Source organism: Prionailurus viverrinus, chromosome D1 (assembly GCF_022837055.1).
Source record: "Prionailurus viverrinus isolate Anna chromosome D1, UM_Priviv_1.0, whole genome shotgun sequence".
In the NCBI taxonomy this organism is placed as follows: domain Eukaryota; kingdom Metazoa; phylum Chordata; class Mammalia; order Carnivora; family Felidae; genus Prionailurus; species Prionailurus viverrinus.
In genome coordinates, this window is record NC_062570.1 from 18,914,510 (window position 1) to 18,934,088 (window position 19,579).

General features: G+C 51.6%; 1 protein-coding gene across 1 annotated transcript in view; it reads left to right on the forward strand.

Annotated features, from left to right (window-relative positions):
* Positions 1-1,688: 1,688 nt before the first annotated feature.
* The window catches only part of SORL1 (sortilin related receptor 1), a 173,050-nt gene continuing 155,159 nt past the window's right edge, over positions 1,689-19,579 (forward strand). The window contains exons 1-2 of the mRNA XM_047876687.1: positions 1,689-2,088; positions 19,380-19,496. Of these exons, the coding sequence (XP_047732643.1) occupies positions 1,813-2,088; positions 19,380-19,496 (393 nt within the window). The 5' untranslated portion in view covers positions 1,689-1,812. The remainder of the gene's footprint in view (positions 2,089-19,379; positions 19,497-19,579) is intronic.

Here is a 19,579-nt window from a genome sequence, read left to right on the forward strand (position 1 = left end):
AGAAAATGGGCTGGGAAGAGGTAGGGGACTGCAGAACCTGAGGCCTGGTCCCCAGCAAGTCTGGCACGGGGTGGGGGAGGGTGGCAGGATGCTGGGTTTAAGGAGGTGAGGAAAGGCAATCCCTCCTTTGGAAGGGTGATGCTTGGCAGGGGAGGGGGACCTCTGCTAAGCTAACTGGAGAGGACTCTAGGGCAGGGTGGAGAAATCAAGCTACTGTGGTTTGTTGAGAACAAGGGGCATTTTGGGAGAACTGAACCGATCACCCCCTGCTCCCTCTAAACCAAGGACTGGACGACTGTAGAAGCGGCCTCATCTTTTAGCCTTGCTCCTTCTGTCTTTAGTCTTATCAAAACCCAGGATCTGGGGCGCCTGGGTGGCGCAGTCGGTTAAGCGTCTGACTTCAGCCAGGTCACGATCTCGCGGTCCGGGAGTTCGAGCCCCGCATCAGGCTCTGGGCTGATGGCTCAGAGCCTGGAGCCTGTTTCCGATTCTGTGTCTCCCTCTCTCTCTGCCCCTCCCCCGTTCATGCTCTGTCTCTCTCTGTCCCAAAAATAAATAAACGTTGAAAAAAAAATTAAAAAAAAACAAACAAAAAACCCAGGATCTGAGACCTGAGCACAGTGAAATATAAAATGGAAGAGAGGAGGCCACAGCGGATTAGGTCTTGACTGCTCCTACAAACCCGCAAATCCATGTTTACCTTGGGTGTGCCTCCATAGTTCCAACAGCGGGAACTGTATCTCCTGGTTCAAAGAGGGTCTGGATCTTTAAGCTGAATTGAGCTGTAACCTGTGTCCTCCTCCCTCTTTTGAGTATCTGTCCCCTCCCACCCCCAGTGGCAAGCTTTAGAGGCTTGCGGCAGGTGTTGGCCACAGGCTGAGAGGACTGGCATATTGTGCCCGTTTGGCAGCAGCGTAGGTAGGGTGGCTCAGTGCTTGGTCACCCTGGAGGGTCACAGGCAAGCCGCTGTGCGGGGCCCAGTGTCAGGCACAGGCATTCACGTGTGCAAGGAACCACTGGATAACTGTGTGCTTGTCCCCTTTTGGGATGGTCCCTGGCTCTTACTGCCTCTGTGCGGGCGCGTATTTACTGTGCTCGGGGCCTGGGCAGTTGAGCTAGATGGAGGGCTGTGGCCACTTCAAATAGGTTTTGATGCCCAGAGTAGTAGAAACCGTGTGAATTTCACAATGGGGGCGGGTTCATCTGGATCGTAATTTGCCGGCTGCCGTGTTCTGCCTTCTCATAGCTCGTTTTCTTTGGCTCCGGGCTCTCCCTCCGAGGTGGGGATGCGGCGGGGGGCCGGGGGAGGTGGTCGTGCGGCGAGACAGGACCGGGGGCTGTGCAGTCAGGGAAGGAGACCGGTTTAGGGCGACCTCGACGCGACCCTGCGGAGGAGGCAACTAACTCCGGGGAAGACGAGCGAGCCCCACACAACTCTCGACCGCCGCAGGGAGGACGACGCGGTGCGCCCGCCGGCGGGCCAAGGGGACGCACGCTCGCGGGCGCTCGCTGCCTTGACTTCCCCATCCCCGCGCGGGGGAGGGGCCCGAGTGGCGCCGAGGCCGCCGAGCGCAGAAAGTGCGCGAAGGGGGGAAGCGGCTGCGAGCCGCACACGTGACGGCGCCGCGCCAAGCCGAGCGGGACCCGGCGGCGGCGGCGGCGGCGGCGGGCGCAGCGGGGCGGCCCCGAGCGGCGCGGGCGGCCTGGAGCCCCGGGAGCGGCGCGCGCGGCCCCGGCCCAGCCGCCGTCCCGGCCTCGCGCTGCACATTCTCTCCTGGCGGCGGCGCCACCTGCGGCAGCGTTCGCCCGAACATGGCGACACGGAGCAGCAGGAGGGAGTCCCGACTCCCCTTCCTATTCACCCTGGTCGCGCTGCTGCCGCCCGGGGCTCTGTGCGAGGTGTGGACGCAGACGCTGCACGGCGGCCGCGCGCCCTTGCCCCAGGACCGGGGCTTCCGCGTGGTGCAGGGCGAGCCGCGCGAGCTGCGGCTGTGGGCGCGCGGGGGGCCCCGGGGGGCGGACGAGAAGCCGCTCCGGAGGAGACGGAGCGCTGCCCTGCAGCCGGAGCCCATCAAGGTGTACGGACAGGTGAGCGGCTGGCCACCCGCCTTCCTCCGGCTCTTTCCTCTCCCCGCACTTCCTCAGCCCCGCATCCATCCTCTGCGGTGGCCTCCCAGGTGCAGGCACCACTGGGGACTTCCCGGCTTGCATTTGTGTTTTCCCCCCCTCGCACGAGTACAACCGTCAGCACTTGAATTGCATTGATCTTTCCTTCTTCCTGTCGATTTTAGCAAACGTCTGCCAGGTAAACTCGCGGGGTGCTGTGCACATTTCCCCGGGGTGGGGGCACACCGGCGTAGTTTCCAGCAGGTAGAGGAGGGGTGCAGCTTCATTTTACATGTGGCTGAAAAACGGGGTTTCTTTAGTGTGTATCGTCAGTTGGCAGTGGAGGCGAGGACCCTGCAGTTGCAGGATACTTACACAGAGCAGGCAGGGGAGGGGGTTTCTGCACCACAATTAAGGTGGGCAAACCTGAAAGCTGACTATCTTGCCGTGGTCAGAGCAAGGGGTGTGCGTGCGTCTGTGTGTTTGTGTAAGGGCTGAATTTTGTTGTTGTTGGTTGCGGGGGGGTGGGGGGGTGGTCTATCCATTCCACCTCCCCCTTTGAGATACTGACTTTATTTTTGGACAGGGATATTAACTCATGACACTTAGGGGTTTGAAAGACTGCAAGAATTTGGTGGGCATTATTCAGTAACTGATTTATGTCTATCCAGGCAATGGGTTTATTAGCTCATAAGTAACATGAATTTCACTTTTATGGCCAGACTTACTGCTAGGAATAGCAAACCGAATTTGTGGGGGTTAGTATCAGCATTGGCGAAATTAATTTGACCATGTTCTTTACCTCATGAGACTCCCAGCCCTGTGGTTAAGATTGACATCAGAGCTGGAAGGTCAGTGGTGGGGTGGGCGTGGGGGTGGGGGAAAGTGGGGCCAGAGGAGATGGCAAATTGCACGATTTCTAGAGTCAAAATGTTCCCATTTAAAGTAGAAGTTAAAAGATGAGTCTGAGTTCTGCCTCCCTTCACCGATTTTCTTTAGCCATGTCTTCAGGAAATACAGAGAGTTAAATATTCAACCTTTGAAGCCAGGAAGAACCTTATAAACCACCTCACTGATTGTGCCATTTTGTCGATAAAGAAACACAAGCTGAGAAAGGTGAAGTGACTAGCCCAAGGTCACGTGGGGCAGAGTTGCCTGCTGTTTCGTTTTTTGTTGGCATTGTCCGGGTGACCTTTGGGTGATCAAATAGTTGTGCTCTCTTTATACAAGGCTTCTTAAATAACTGCTTTCTAAAATTAAAAAAAAAAAAATACGGCTCCAAAGGGGCTTGGGATGGTGGCAAGTGGGTGGGAGCATCTGATTTCCATCAACCATCAGTCCCTGGGAAAGAGTGTGTGCCAAGGGGGCATGTAACTGCTGCGGGCAAGGGCTGCCGGAGCCCGCCTGCTTGATTCGTTTGTGGGTCCCGACCTTCTTCCCCTCTCCACCCCCATCTGAAACTTCTTTTCGTATGTTGAAAAGAAAACAGCAAGGTCCTTGCTCTCAACTGGGACAGCAGCATCCCCACGTTGGGTGGGGGCGGGGGAGGGGAAACAAGAGATACTGCCTTGTTCATTGAGTCTTAACAGCCACCTAGCTCTGCTGTCTTGAATCAGCTCTCTGGGGGCTGGGAGTGGGGAGGGGTGGGAGTCCATTCTTTCTGGAGCTCATGTCCCCTGCAGCTATAGTTTTGGCTGAGGGAAGAGCTTCCTAGGGGGCGCCCCGGTGGCTTAGTCGGTTAGGGTCTGACTTCAGGGCTCAGGTCACGATCTCGCGGTTCATGAGTTCGAGCCCCACGTCGGCTCTGTGCTGACAGCTCAGAGCCTGGAGCCTGTTTCAGATTCTGTGTCTCCCTCACTTTCGAGAGACCCTTCCTCCGCTTGCGTTCTGCGTCTCTCTCTCTCTCTCTCTCTCTCAAAAATAAATAAACATTAAAAAAAAAAAGAGTTTCTTAGTCTCAAAAATATGCATACAGGTGCCATTTCTTGCTGGGGTTTGGTTTGTGAGGGCTCCTGGGGATGGGGGGCAAGTTAAAGATGAACTGTGTTCTCATTGGGAATGACTCTCAAACCCTCCGCTTTTGTATTTCCGAGCCAACCAGATGGAGTTTGGTTCAGTTGAGGAATGGAGAGCTAGCAGGCGAACTCATAATGAGGAATTCCTACCACGAAGGCCCAGGGCAGTGTTTTTCTCTTCTCTGAGGCCCCGAGGTTAATAAAAGTGGGATTAACTCGAATCTTTAAGGATCTGAGTTAGGTAGAAGGAAGAACTTCCCGGTCCTGGGCTATCTGCCTCGAGCGTGTTTGGCACAGCCCCTTCAGGCTGAAAACACAAGAGTCGGTAACTGAAGGGCTTTGGCGCGTCCCTCTTGGAGCTCCGGAGTCCCTCATCTATTTGGAATGACCTTTCCGGCAAGGGTGACCATTCGCCTCTGTTTTCCCTGGGACAGACCTAGTTTGTAAGTTGTCTGTGCTGGTTATGAAAGCGCTGCCTTCACTCTCCAGTGTCAGGATGCGGACTATAAATTATATGTCCCTTCTGCTTCTAGCTCTAAGCCAAGTTCACTTCATTCCTCCCCTCCCCTCGCCTTTCAGTTTTTTTTAAACGTCTATTTATTTTTAATATAATTTATTGTCAAATTGGCTCACGTACCATGCGTAAAGTCTGTTCTTGGTTTTGGGGGGTAGATTCCTGTGGTTCATCGCTTACCTCCAACACCCAGTGCTCATCCCAACAAGTGCCCTCCTCAATGCCCATCACCCGTTTTCCCTTCTCCCCCACCCCCCCATCCACCCTCAGACTTTTCTCTGTATTTGAGAGTCTTATGGTTTGCCTCCCTCCCTCTCTGTTTGTAACTATTTTTTTTCCCCTTCCTTTTAACCTGAGGAATTGCAATATTTTCCCACAGTAGCCCGTGGAAGAGAGTGCAGTTCTAAATCGAGACGGGCGTGCAAATGAGGGAGGGCAGGACATTGTTCATCTCTCACCCCCCCACCCCAGAAAGTTTTCAGTTTAAGGGAGTAGATACAGCAGATGCAAATCCAGGCGTGTGACCGTGCTGGACAGGAGCAAATACACAATAAAGCAGCTACAACCCTAAGGTCGGATGTTAGTGGGTTGTGTGATATGGGAGGGCATGGGAGATGGAGGGATAAAGGGTCATCGGGCTCAGCCACTGCAGCTTCTTGCCCTCTGACCTTCGAGTGAGGTTAAGTGGATGCCTGGCAACACAGATTAGGGCTGGAAGCTGAAGCTGTCTGACCGGCGAAGCTGTAGGGGTGACGTTGAGGCCGCCGGCTTCGGGAACAGGGGAAGGAGAGCTTCTGCAGGGAGATAGCTGGCCTGCAGCTGAGAAAGAGCACTGTGTTGGAGGCAATGCCGGTTCTCTTTTTCTCCGGCTCCACTCACCTACGGAGCAAACTAGGCGTGGTTCCTGTGACGATATTCCTCCTCATGTTCTGGAACGTGGGAGAGTGGTTTCTGCCGTGATCCCTTGCGGGCATGTTTGTAATAATAAAATATGGTAAGAGCAGTGAAAACAAGTTGCTGTCAGATATTAGGACTTTTCTGTTCCGGGTTCAGAGTTCCGAGGTTGAGCCCCGCCGGAAAAGGGCCTAGTCGAAGTCCCAAGTTCAGAGTTCCGAGGTTGAGCCCCGCCGCAAAAGCGCCAAGTCGAAGTCGGGGGCCTCTATCATTCTTGCCACACTGACTTTCTTCCAGACTTGACACCTGCTCCCTGCCTCTGTGTCGTCATGCTTGCTTTTCCTCTGCCTGAGATGGTCTTCTCCCACTCCTGTCTTTGCTCGCAAAGCCCCTGTTCCCTTCTTCGGCATCCGGGGAACACCTCCAAGCATTCCCAGGCAGGCGCCAGTGGGAAGAGCTCTTTTGAACTTGGTTGCAGCACTTACTGCCTTGTGTTATAATTGCTTGTTTGTCTCATTTCCCTGTTTGCTCCTTGAGGGCATGGACCAAGCCTTTCTCTTCTCTTTGGCTGGCACTTGGGAAGCCCTTAATGAATATTTGTGGACCGACTGCCCGCTTGGAAGAGGAGGAGCCCAGAGGGTAGGAAGCACATCCAAGTTACAGAAAAGGTATTTAGGAGGAGGACCATGGCGAGCCCACAAATGGAGAGGGAAAGTGGGTTGGCTCTCTCCGTGGTGAGGGTAGTGAAGTCCTGATTTTGCTGTGCTGTCCTGGGGGTTATGTGGAACAAAGAGCTGGGATTCTGTTGTACAGAAGCCTCCCTTTTAGGGCTATCATGGTATTATTGCTAATGGTATTGTTTTGGGGAAAAAATCCTTTGGAATGAAGCGCAAAGCCTAACAGGATTTACAGGTTTATTTTCCTTCCAGTGAGCTCTCTCTTCATAATTCCTGCTTTTTAGAGGCCAGGGAGTATTCAATGTCCTGATTTGAGACTGAAAATAAAGTGTCTGTTACAGCACAAGACCCTGGGACAAAGAGCCTCCTTTGGGGGTGGGGTACTGTGGCTTTAGATCTCTTTGGAGTAGATTCTTGCATGATACACTTGCTTGGGAAAGAATCGGCGGGTTGATTCTGACGTTAGGATGCTTGACCTGTTTGCTTCCAAAAGACGAGAAGGCAAAGCATTTGTTGTTTCACGGGGCCTTCTATGTAGGTGAAGAGTTGGCCTGGGGTGTTGGGTTGGGTCGGTAAAGGCCGTGACCTTGAAAAACTTCCTGGTTCCACTTGGCATCTCTTCTTCTTGCGGGCTGCTCTTTGCTGAGGCTCTGGCCGCCCTTTAGTTCGTTAGGGGCTTGTACATCTTGGGGCACGGTGGGCGGAGGCTGTGGGAGGTGGAAGGAATGGGAGGAAGAAGGGATGGGGGAGGGGCGAGGAGACGGAGAAGTAAACAGAGAAAATGAAAAGCCTTCCAGTGGGTTCATTTAGCCTTCAGTGGGTAATACATGTTTATAAGATACGATTTGTGCAAGAATATAGCGAGAAGTAAATTTCCCTCCTCCTTGCGTCCCCTGTTTATGTGCTGCCACTGTCCTTAGTTTTTCTGTATGTCTTTCCGGAAACATTCTACCCACATGTTTGGCATGTATGTTCAGAAAATTTGGAACTTGCAATATCGATGGCTTTCTGTTATCCATAGCCGCTGATACCATGAGTAATGAGATTCGCCCTGGCTCCAAAATGTTATTTATGGTATATGACTATTAAAAGGTAGGGACTTATGTGCAGTGTCAGAATGTAAGATAGGTTGTCACTTTTCCTCCAGGCCAGGTGAAGGAAAAGGCAGTCTTGTTGCACTCAGGGCTCCTGCAGGCCGGGAGAGCGGCATGGTAGCTCTTGTTTCTTGGCAAGCTGCTGGAGAGCCGTTCCCTAGAGGGGAAGAGCCCAGGTTTGCGAGAACGTCAGAACGTAGACATCACGGATCTTGGTTTTGCTCATGTTCTTTTTGAGACTGTTTTCTTTATATTCTGCAAAATGAAGTCAGTGGCGTGTTTAATAAATTGCTCTGGGACCTGGGATCCAGGAGGCAGGTCCTAAGAGCAAACTAATATCCCACAGCCAAAGATGGATGTTGTCAGGGCATTTCATTGTCATATTTGGGTCTGTTCCTCCTTAGAGGTGACAGCCATCTTTGTATTGCCATCGTTCAATCCCAGGGCCGGAGGTAGATGGAGCCAGTCATGGGCAGACACGGGAACATTCTAATAACCTGGAAAGGAGGTAATCCAAAAAGTAACCGATTTACCTTTGCTCTGTATGTATTTATTTATTTTCATTTAAGGCACCAGGTTACCCTCCTGGTTAAATTTTGCTTAGGTGAATATTAAAATGAGTTTGCTTTCTTGAGTAGCTGATCTGTGAAATGGCTGGCATAAACGTGTTCAGGGAAAGCCAGTTTGGCGTATAGAATTTTCGACAAGTCAGATGCCGATAATTGAGAGTTAACTGCACAGAAATCTCTTCAAGCTGAGGTATTACGTTAACTTTTCAAAACATTTAAAAAAAAAGAGTTAGTTGTGATGGCAGTAAAGGAGAGCTCGCTACATTTTGGTTTGAATAATCGAGGGCTAGTATTTCTTCATAAGTGGTCTGGGCTGCTTAGGGGTAGGGCGTTCACTTTGTTGAGCATAGAACCTTCCTGTGTATTCTCTAGGTACTCCCGAATCCATTGGCACATGGCATAGTCAGTCCAGCCACGTAGATGCAAAAATCAATTTCCCTCAGTTTAAAATGAGCCACAGTTAATTTCGACCTAATTGATTGGTTTATCGACCTGTGGACCTGGGGCCTTCGAAGAAGTGGCATGGGCAGCCTTCTGGCATTGAAGTGGCTGATGATGCTATAAATCAGAGGAGGCAGGGTCGGTGGCTGATCAGCATCAAGATTTGGATTGTCGCTTACGTTACTGTGAGACCTTGAGGTCTCGATTATCACGCAAGGCATGCTTTGTGCATTTTGGGGCGGGTCCCCTAGAAATAGGACTTCATAACGATCAGGACCACGGTGGGGAGTCAAAAATAAGCACAAAGTTCTGTTATCCACGGGGTCATTGTTAGCAACAGTGGTGACGTCCATGATCATGTCACTGCTGCCAGCCAAGAGCCGGAAGACCCTGTCTTCCTGGCCCCACGGCAGGTCTTCAAACACAGCGCTCTTTGCTAGCCCTTCCTGCGGCGACGGAGACGTTCTCTGTCTATGTGGTCCAGCGTGTCGACTGGCACAGGACCTGTAGGACTGAGAACTGATTTTATTTTCTTTCACTTACTTTTAGTCAATTTAAGTTTAGGTTGAAACGGCCACATGTGTCCCCTGGCCACTGTTTTAGAAGGCATAGCTTTAAAAAAAATTTTTTTTTTTTATTTAAAAAAAAAATTTTTTTTTTCAACGTTTATTTATTTTTGGGACAGAGAGAGACAGAGCATGAACGGGGGAGGGGCAGAGAGAGAGGGAGACACAGAATCGGAAACAGGCTCCAGGCTCCGAGCCATCAGCCCAGAGCCTGACGCGGGGCTTGAACTCACGGACCGCGAGATCGTGACCTGGTTGAAGTCGGACGCTTAACCGACTGCGCCACCCAGGCGCCCCTAAAAAAAATTTTTTTTTAATGTTTATTTAGTGGGAGACACAGACCCTGAAGCAGGCTCCAGGCTCTGAGCTCCAAGCTGGCGGCACAGAGCCCGGTGCGGGTCTCGAACCCATGAACTGCGGGAGCACGGCCTGAGCCACAGTCGGACCTTCAACCGACCGGGCCACCCAGGCACCCCTTAGAAGGCACAGCTTTAATGGATTGAGGGAGGCCTGCCTTTTGCAGTACTGGGCAACCTCTGCCTCACCCAGGAGAGAAGCCATGGTGACAGCAGAGGCCAGCACTTGTTTCCGCCACAAATGGCGGGAGCAAAGCAAGAGCCGAGGGCTGTAGTCTAAAGCCAGGATTCGGTGGCCGCCGACTGCCAACTTGGATGTCGGGAGACAGTGGCCTCTCTTCCCCAGGTCGGGACGCATCAGCGGCCACGGGGCGTGCAGTGGGTGCAGCGTTCCTCTGAGAGGGGCCCCCTCTGGGCATTAGCCACTTGGGTCGTGAAGGCTGACCCCTGGGCCTTCACCTGTGACATGGCCCTGCACACCCAGCTCCCTCGTACTGGGCTTTGCCGGGGTGGTGTTGCCCACACCATGCGTGTCTGTTGAGCGGTGCAAGATGCAAGCCGTGCCTCGCCGGTGGGGCCGTCTCCTCCCCGCCCCTGCCCTCCGCTTCCTGTGTGCTTATTGATTTACCTCCGCGTAGCTGGGTCTGTCTTTCATCCCTGCGACCCTGCAGGCTGGCACGAAGACAAACATCACGGGCGTGTGGTCTTCATCACTGCATGCGCGCCCCCCCCCCGCCCCATTCCTGGCCGGCCCCTTACCTTAGCATGCCATCGCTGTTCCTGCCGCTGCAAGCTCTTGGCTCGGAAAATCGGGACCCTTCACGATGATTTATCTCCAGTCCCCGGAATTAGATTAAAAACACAGCTACGAATTCTCAGAAAGGCAGGCTGATGTGATTATGTCCCAAATCTGAATGGCAGACAAGGGCAATAAAAAGATGTACTTATAGGCGTTTTGCGCCGCGCGGGGGCCGATGTGCTGTTTATTATTTATTCAACCCCCTCCCCCTGCCCCCTTGTTGGTTTTTTAAATCAAGAAAGTAACGTGGCTTCCGTGTTTTAGAAAAGAGACTAGCCTGTTCAGTAGAAACTTTCCTTCCCCAAATAACTGTGGATCAGAGTGTGGGGGAAGATGGCTAGGGTGATTCTTACGTAAAATAAATGTGGGTTTGAGCCAAGGAGTGGATCCTGAATTTAAGACTCTAGCTGGTACTGGGGTGAGATCCATTTCACTCTGCCGGCGGCGGAGGGGGGGGGGGGCGGGGGGAAGCTGAGGAGTGTTGTGATGGATTTGAACTCTTAGGAAACCTCTGTGCCCAGAAGAAATCGGGAAAAGCTGGCATGATCTCATTGAACCAGGAGGGCCAGGGTTCAAAGCAGCCTTGGGTCGGGGAGCCTGGGTGGCTCAGTCGGTGAAATGTCCGACTTTGGCTCAGGTCATGATCTCACCGTTTGTGAGTTCGAGCCCTGCGTCGTCGGGCTTGTGCTGACAGCTCAGGGCCTGGAGCCTGTTTCGGATTGTGTCCCCCCCCCCCCCCAAATAAATAAACATTAAAAAAATTGTCAAGGCAGCCTTGGATGAAAGGCTGGCTTGGAGACTGTCACTGTGGACACTCAAGTGAGTGCCTCTGAGATGAGCTGTATATGGGGTAGTGGTCCAGGTAGTGGAGGACCCTGTTTCTCGTTAGCCCAGGGGATGTGTGCAAGGCAGTTCCATGAGGGTCTGCCCCGGGGACCTGGGAAGAAAGGCCAGTGCTGGCCTGCCTAAGGATCCCCGCAGAGGAACCTGCTGACAGCAGGGCGTGGGGACAGAGTGGAGGTGGGAGAGCAGCCGGTGACACCGTGGGAGCTTTTGGGGAGACGGGAAGCGTTTGAAACCTGTGCTCAGTTCTTTGCGTCACAGGAGACGGTGCACCTATGCCTTACCTCATCTGTATATATTTAGTCCCCTGGGCTCGGACAGGGGTGAAAGGCTGGTTGGCTCTGAGCTGGGGCGTTGAGCTCGCAGAGAGATGCCTGGGGGGCTTCCCACAGGCGCCTTGCCCTCCTGTGAGCTTAGGGGGCATCTCGTATTACCCTGGATCACATCCCTGGATGGGATGTGTTCTCCTCTCTCTCACCTTCCCCAGTGTGGTAAAGGAGCCACCGCTAAGGGGAGAGCTTGATGCATGATTTGAATGTGGTCCCTTTGGGGCAAGGAAGGTTCTAGAAATCAGTGCCACCTCTGCACTGGAGCCTCGGGAACGGGAGCTTGGGTTACCCCACATCGCGGTGAGGAAGGCTTCCTGGCCGCGAGCTCTGAGCTAGGCTCAGGCGTGTGGCGTTTTCATCACTGTCCTATGTACGATGTCATCGTTGGCCCTTGAGGCCTCAGGATTCCAGCCTCGGTGATGCTGATGTTCATTTTTTTATACAGAGCCATTTTGTGAAGACTGGCTTATTTTGGTGTAAATAACATACCAACAAGAGGAAATAACGTCTTAGCATTTTGCAGGTTACGAAGCGTATTCACGGGTAACATCTCGTTTGATGCCTCCCCCCGCCTTTTTTCCTGCTTGATACTTCTAACTGCCCCATAAAATCAGGAAGATAAGAATTCTTCTCATTTCACAGATGGGTATTTGAAGGCTCAAAAAGATATAGCGACGTACCAAACGTCTTGCCGCTATTAAAATCATAGAGACCAAGACTGAAAACCAAGCCTCTGACTTGTCTCCAGTTTACTGTGGCACATTTGCCTCTTGTAAATACTCCAGCGAAAGCTTCGCTTGCAGCCAGGGATCCACAGCCTGTTTGCTGTGAACTCTCTTTTCCTCCTGTAAAACCTAGAGGTTCATAGAACTCTCCCCTCCCCTTGGCTCTCCTGGTTGCACTCATTTGCTTCCAGCTTTTCAAATGGGACGGTTCCCGTGTCCCTCCCAGCTCCTGGCTTTTGCTCTGCTCTTCCCCCTGGTGTGGATCTTTCTCTTCCATCCCGTTTCTCCTAACATCTCTCTCTTCATCTTTGTGGTCCCCACTGTAAGTCACGCTTTCTGGGCACTCACATCCTCTCCCTGACCTGAGGTTATGCCCCACTCCCAGAAGTCCTCTGTTTCCTAACACCTGGCATGGCGTTTGCTGTATAGTAAGTGCTCAGTAAACATTTATGAATGAACGAGGTGGAGGGCGATTTGTGGTGAAGCTGCCAAACCAAAGAGGCAGGGCAAGGTAAGTGCATGTTGTAGAGCCATCCTCTAAAGAGCTCTTAGAAATGGCTTGGGTTCCTAGGTGAATCCTCATTTGCGGTTAGCCCTGGCTTAGGGGGTCAGCAGCCTATGCCGGCTGCTGAGCTGGCTCGCTGTAGCCTCTCCCTATAATGCCCTGCTCTGGGGGCCTGTGGAACAGCACCTCTGACTCTGTCTGTGGACTTAACCTCATCTGCAAAATGTGCAAGTTGGTTTAGATGTTCTCTGAGGTTCTTTCTGGCCTGATATTTTCTTCTTTTCCTTACCACCTGGTAAATTAGGGGCTGCTAATTTTCATGACAGATTTTTTACAGTTTCTTAGAAATTTTAATGAGTTCATTAATTAATTCATTATTTAGAGAGAGTAGGTGAAGGGGCAGGGAGAGAGGGAGAGAATCTTAAGTAGGCTCCATGGTCGGTGTGGAGCCCAACACGGGGCTCGATCCAAGGACCCTGGGGTCGTGATCTCAGCTGAAATCAAGAGTTAGACGCTCAATGGGCTGAGCCACCCAGGCGCCCCTCACAGGTTCTTTTTAATAGGGAGCCCTCCTGGAATAGCGGGGCTGCTATTGGCCAAATGACAAAGTGGGGTTCACCAGGAGGGGGTGCCACAGATAGGTCAGTGGTGGATAGATTCTTCTAGCCAAGGATCAGTCAGAAATACAGGTCAATCTTTCTGAACTGGTATTGTAAGTCCTTGAAAATATGATTATTACCCTTTGGGTGGAGGGAAAGCAAAAGATATCCCCCCACTGACCGACCTACCTACCTCTTTTCTAAAGCGAGCTCATGACCCCAGTGAAGGAGGTGGTAATGAAATGCGTTTTTTTCACCCAGAGTCATTCTCTGTTTGCTCATCTGTAAAGTGGGCAGCTGAATTTATCAGCAAAGTCATTTATGAGTGCTGTGGCTGAAGCGTCTTGAGCCAACAGAGAAGTCAAATGTGTGAGCTGAGCAGGGGCTCTCTGCAGGGAGTTCTTAAACTAGATCGTAGCTCTCCTTCCGAGGTGGAGCGCCCAGGGAGGATAATGAGCTTTGCTAAATATAGTGAGGACACCGTCCTGAAAGGGGACACTCAGGACACGGAGGGGCCATTTGCACACCTAGCATTTAGGTCATGCAAATGGATGGTTTGACAAAACCTTGTTATTCTTGGGCCTCGGGAGTCTGTCTTTGGTTTCCTCAGGCCTGTCCTATAGTCCAGGGGATTTAGCAGCCTCCTGTCCTCGAAATTGAAGGACAGGGTATTTGCTTTATCCTTCATTGTAGAATTTAAAAAATCCTTCTTCGCATTTCGTTGCTGCTGAGGCGGAGGAGTGAACCAGACTGCCTTGTTTGTCCTCCTCATCCTGCGAGCTGGAAAGAAGCTGTGTAGGAGTGGTGAGGACCACAGGCTGTGCGTGTCCGTCTAGGACGTCCCGATCTTTGGCTTTGACCACTTTGAAAGAGGCGATGGCAGAAGAAATGAAAGGAGGTGACACGGGGCCTGTTCCATGAACAGCCCCCATCCTCCTGAATAAGCTTCAGCGAGTCTACGTATTTTGACGGTTCTTCGCACCGGTCAGACTTGCAACACTGATTTCCCCCAGAGGGGCTGTGTGTCCTCTTGATGGGGGAAGAAACCATTTACGAGCCTCAAAGAATGCCTGGCACCTAGTAGGTCCCAGTGCCTTCATCAGTAGGGGAAGGCCGGAGCGGTCAGGGCCTCCATACAACAAGCAATTTATTTGTCCTCCTTTCTATTTATAACAACCCAGAGCTTGGGGCTGGGGCGGTAGCAGATTCCTTTTTTCACTTTGAATAATGAGGCAAATCATTTAACCTCTTCCGAACGCCAGGGCACCCCAGGGGCCAGGCGGAGGGGGCTGAGAGACAACGTGGGGGTGGTTTGCACCGAGGTGTGCGGGGGTCCTGAGGATTGTTGAGAGCTGGAAGTGGATGCTAGCTCGAGGTTGATTCTCCAGCAGGGGACTGGGGATCCTGGGAGCAGGGACCAGGAGGCCTGTGGGGATGCCGCGCCTCTGCGGATCCTGCTGACGGCCCTTTGAAGGATTGCTTTGGCCAGAGACCCACTCCTCAGCCTGCCTCTTCTATGACTCATTCTGACTGCATATTTTGGTAGCAGGAAAGAAAGAACGAGATGAGTCGAAAAAGCAGTTAAGAGTGGGAGTTCTAGGTATTAGATCAGCACTTCGGAAGTATGATGTTCTTCACAGGTCACCGATACAGGCTTAACAAAAAAATGATTGAGGTGGGGGTGCCTGGGGAGCTCAGCTGGTGAAGCATCCGACATCGGCTCGGGTCATGATCTCGCGGTCTGTGGGTTCAAGCCCATCGTCGGGCTCTGGCTGACAGCTCAGAGCCTGGAGCCTGCTTTGGATTCTGTGTCTCCCTCTCTTTCTGCTCCTTCCCTGCTCGTGCTCTGTCTCTCTCTGTCAAGAATAGGTAAAAGCATTAAAAAAATAAAATAAAAAATTATTGAGGTGAAATTCACATAACATAAAATTAACCATTTTATTATTAATTTTTGTAGCGTTTATTTTTTAATGCTTTAATGTTTTTATTTAATTAATTAATTAATTAATTAATTTTTTAAAAATAATGTTTGTTTATTTTTTGAGACAGAGACAGAGTATGAACGGGGAGGGTCAGAGAGAGAGGGAGACACAGCATCCGAAACAGGCTCCAGGCTCTGAGCTGCCAGCACAGAGCCCAACACGGGGCTGGAACTCAGGAACCGTGAGATCATGACCTGAGCCGAAGCCGGTTGCTTAACTGACTGAGCCACCCAGGTGCCCCATGTTTTTATTTATTTTTGAGACAGGGAGAGGCAGAGCATGAGCAGGGGAGGGGTAGAGAGAGAGAGAGAGAGACACAGAATCCGAAACAGGCTCCAGGCTCTGAGCTGTCAGCACGGAGCCCGACGTGGGGCTCGAACCCACGAACCATGAGATCATGATCTGAGCCGAAGTCGGACGCTAACCGACTGAGCCACCCAGGCACCCCAAAATCAACCATTTTAAAGTGAGTAGTTCAGTGGTGTGTAGGACATTGACAGTGTTATGTGGCCACCACTCCTGTCTAATTGCAAGCCGTTTCCATCGCTCTAAACGACAATAAAACCCCTCACCTAGTAAATGGTTACTTCCTGTTTCCCTTTCCCCCCAGCCCCTGGCAACCAGCAATCTACTTTCTATCTGTATGGATTTACTCATTCTGCATATTTCATGTAAATTGGCTCATGCCACGTGTGACCTTTTGTGTCTGACTGCTTTCCACTAGTGTAGTCTGTTTTTGAGGTTTATCCACGTTGTGCCATATATAGGATCACAGAATTGTAACAACTACTCCAGATACCCAAAGACGGCCTCCTCCCAAAAAGAGTGAGTCTTTTTTTCTTTTTCAATGTTTACACATTTTTGAGAAAGAGAGAGAGAGAGCGCTCACGTGCCTGCGAGTGAGCATGAGCGAGGGAGGGGCAGAGAGAGAGACACGGGGACAGGGGATCCAAAGCAGGCTCTATGCTGATAGCATTGAGCCCGATGCGGGGCTTGAACTTGGGAACCGTGAGATCACAACCTGAAGCCAAAGTCAGCCGCTCAAGCGGCTGAGCCGCCCAGGCGCTCCAAAGAGGGAGTCTTCTAGTTACCACGAGTTTGGTCACAGGTACTAGGAGGGGAATGGACTAGATTCATTGCTCCCCAAAGAAGCTGCATTATGGATGCCTGGAGCGTGTCTTTTAAAAAGATGAATTCCTGGGCCCCAGTCAGGGGATCTGAATCCCAGAGTCTGGGGTGGCTGTCAGCTGGGTTTGGGAGCCCCTGATCAGGTGACCTCTCGGGCCTGAAAGAGCTGTCTGTGAGCCTAGCGGGGGTGCGGGGGGTGCTGAAGCACCTCCCAAGTGCTGTTGGTTGTTGATGACGCTGTTTCTGTGTGGGGAGATTTTTCTGGCATGCGATTTTTCTCTGCTTTCTGAGGGGAGACCTCGGCCCCTCCCTGCTGCTTTCCCAGCTCCAATTAACTGTGTCTCATTTATCAAGTCTTTTTTTTTTTTTTTTTTTAAGGTGTTTCTCCAGGCTTGCCTTCGACTTCCTTTGTAAGAAAGCCCTTGGACGTTGTGATGCTCGTCCTTTGTGCCGCTCTCACCCCTTCACCTCTGTTAGGACTGGTGGAGGGGGCCTCATAAATCTTACGTCCTCTGAGTAGAATGACTTCAGCAAGGAGCATTGAGACCTCTTTCCTGCTCTCCTCACTGAAGGCTTTGTCACCCATTCCCAGTGTGATTTGATTGTCACCTGCCACAGGGGACTGTGCCGAGGTTGCCCAAGTTAAATATTGGTGGGCTCTTTCATCCCAGACCCTGAGAACTTGGGTGATTCTCGTAGGTTCCGAATCCTTTATTGTATCGATGTTTGCATACGTTCTGTGTTTATTCCCCTCTGGTTCTAAGGGTGGGAATGTTTTTGGAGGGGAAAGGCTTGTAGCCTGAATTCCGAGGGCACCTGTGCTAGTGGGCTTCTGATCTGTAGATGCTTCTAGATTCTTCCCAGAGGCATGAGCTGGAAGGGGAGAGGTGGGGGAACAGGAAGGCTGGAGGTAAGGCATGAGTTGCTGGTGGAGATTCCAATCTTAGCTGCTCTTTTCCCCTCTAGCATTCTGGGTTAAATTATTTACTTCTTTCCCTTTTTTATTTGTACCTCTCGCTTGATGGTCGCCTGGACTTACCTCTGGGAATGAGAAGGGACATTTTGGAATGACATGTTTTCCTAAAAACATATCAAAGGTCTTTTCTTGAAAGAGGTCTCATTTCCGATAGATCAAATTAGACGCGGGCGCTCAAGAGCCAAAGCAAAGTAGTTAAGGATTAGCTTCTTTGTCATCTTGTCTGCCTGGTTTATGGCACTGTTGTTTTCTGTCTCCCCTGTGACATCTGGGAGCACCTCAAGGAGGGGGTGGGGAAAGCTAGGGCGGTGGCGGGGTAAGGAACAGAAAGGAGAAAGGAGGTGTGGGGAGGGGAGGGTTTTCTGCTGCAGAACCTTGGTAGGAAGACAGCTCAGAGGGCACCGCAGCTCAGGCTTGGACTTTTCATCAGCCTGAGAGGTGAGGGTGGTGGGGTGTGTGTATAAGTGGGCTATGCAGAGACTACCCAGAGCCCAGGATCTTGATCCTTCTACGTGTGCCCAAGACAGCTGAGGCTGGAGAAGCAAGAGGCATCCCCACGACGTTGCTCCGCAAGAGGGAGCATGCATTCTCCTGACTGTTGGGGGCTGGTGGCGGGGAGGCGGGCGGTGGTTTGCCCTGATTCTGACCATTACCACGAGCTCACGGCATTTTTGTTAGTACGATCCTTGGTTTGCTCAACACACGGAGGGGGTGAAATGTTAGCTCGGGGGTTGGGAGATGCCAGCCCTTGAACGATCCATCGGTGTCTGGTGAAGTAGGACAAATAAAAGTAACGTAGTTGGTTTTTCATAAAGCGGGACTCTCGGACGAACTGGTCTTTGTTCTGAGATAGATCCTTACTCTGTTTTTGGTGTGAAACTGTCCTTCCTTTAAAAAATGGCAGTGATTGTAGATGGTGGTTATGTTGCTTAAGAGGGCTAACTGCATAACGGACGAGTCCCGGCAGTCCCAGTGGTGTCATTGGGTTGCCCAACTGTGGGGAGTTCAAAATGAGTGTGACTGATTAGGGAAGGGCTTTCTCCTCGGGGACGTGGGCTCCTTCCTGCTTGTGGTTCCACTCTCCTTTGGGGCTCTGGAGTCCCGGACGGAGCCTGCAGATGGGGAAGAGGCAGAAGGCTGGGAGGGGGCTGGGGCTAGTTGGCACTGCCACCTTCAGTCAGTCCCAGGCCACTCCCCACTGCAAGGCAGCCTGGGCAACAGTCTGCGGTGTCCTCAGGAAGCAGAAAAAACCGGTTCAGAGACCAGCAAGTCAGGCTCTGACTGCTGTTTTTGTTAACGTCCCTACCTGGCAAAACAGAGTTGGCCAACCAATCGTCTGTTGGCTTTTCTAATTTATTTTCATTTACTGGTTTACAGAATCCAGGAGTCTGGGAACTACTGCTGGCAATAATCCAAAGGTCATTTCTGGGGAGTCCTGGAAAAGATTTTCTCGCCTGGGACACTCTCAAACTAATTAAATAAAACTGTGCCATGGTGTTTTTCTCTTGTTCCTCCTTGTTAGGCCCTAAGGGTGAGCAGTGGCCCCTCTAGGCCAGCCAGCCGGAGCACCCGGTGGCACAGATGTTTGCAAGCACGTGGTCTTTCGGGGAGCCCGGGTGGCTCAGTTGGTTAAGCGTCCGACTTCGGCTCAGGTCATGATCTCACAGTTTGTGGGTTCGAGCCCCACGTCGGGCTCCGTGCTGACAGCTCAGCGCCTGGAGCCTGCTTTGGATTCCGTGTCTCCCTCTCTCTCTGCCCCTCTCCCGCGTACACTCCTGTCTTTCTCTCAAAAATAAATAAAATATTCAAAAAAAAAAGTTGAAAGCCTGTGGTCTTTCTGGCCTTAGCACTTTTTCTGAATGAGGAAGATGTTCCAGTGTTTTGGCTTTAAGCCTTAGGGGGTGCATGTCCTGTGTATGGGTTGGGGATGAAAGTGACCAGAGATTGATTACGCAGAAGACAAGAATAAGCGAAGTCATTGGTGATGCCAGAGAGAGCCTGAGAAGAAGTTGTTTTTTTTTTTTTTTTTTTTTTTTTTGCAATCCATTTATATCTAAAATAGCAAGGAATTCGTGTTTCTTTTGGGGGAAGTTGTGTCTGGTGGCATCTGCATTGGTGGAAAAATAGGCCGCCCTGGCCCAGTGTTCCAGATCTAAGAACCTTAGCTATTTGTGAGTGACAAAGGAGGAGTCTTGCTTTAGAACGTTACGGCCTTTGCTCCTCATGGGTCCTAATGCCTTTGTTGGTTTGATCTCTTTCAGGTTAGCCTGAATGACTCCCACAATCAGATGGTGGTGCACTGGGCCGGAGAGAAAAGCAACGTGATCGTGGCCTTAGCCCGGGACAGCCTGGCACTGGCGAGGCCCAGGAGCAGTGACGTAAGTATTGGTGGTGTTCTGCACACTCCTGTGCCGCCAGCACACCCTTTTGGAATCTGGTGGGGTTATCCTGCCAGAAAAAA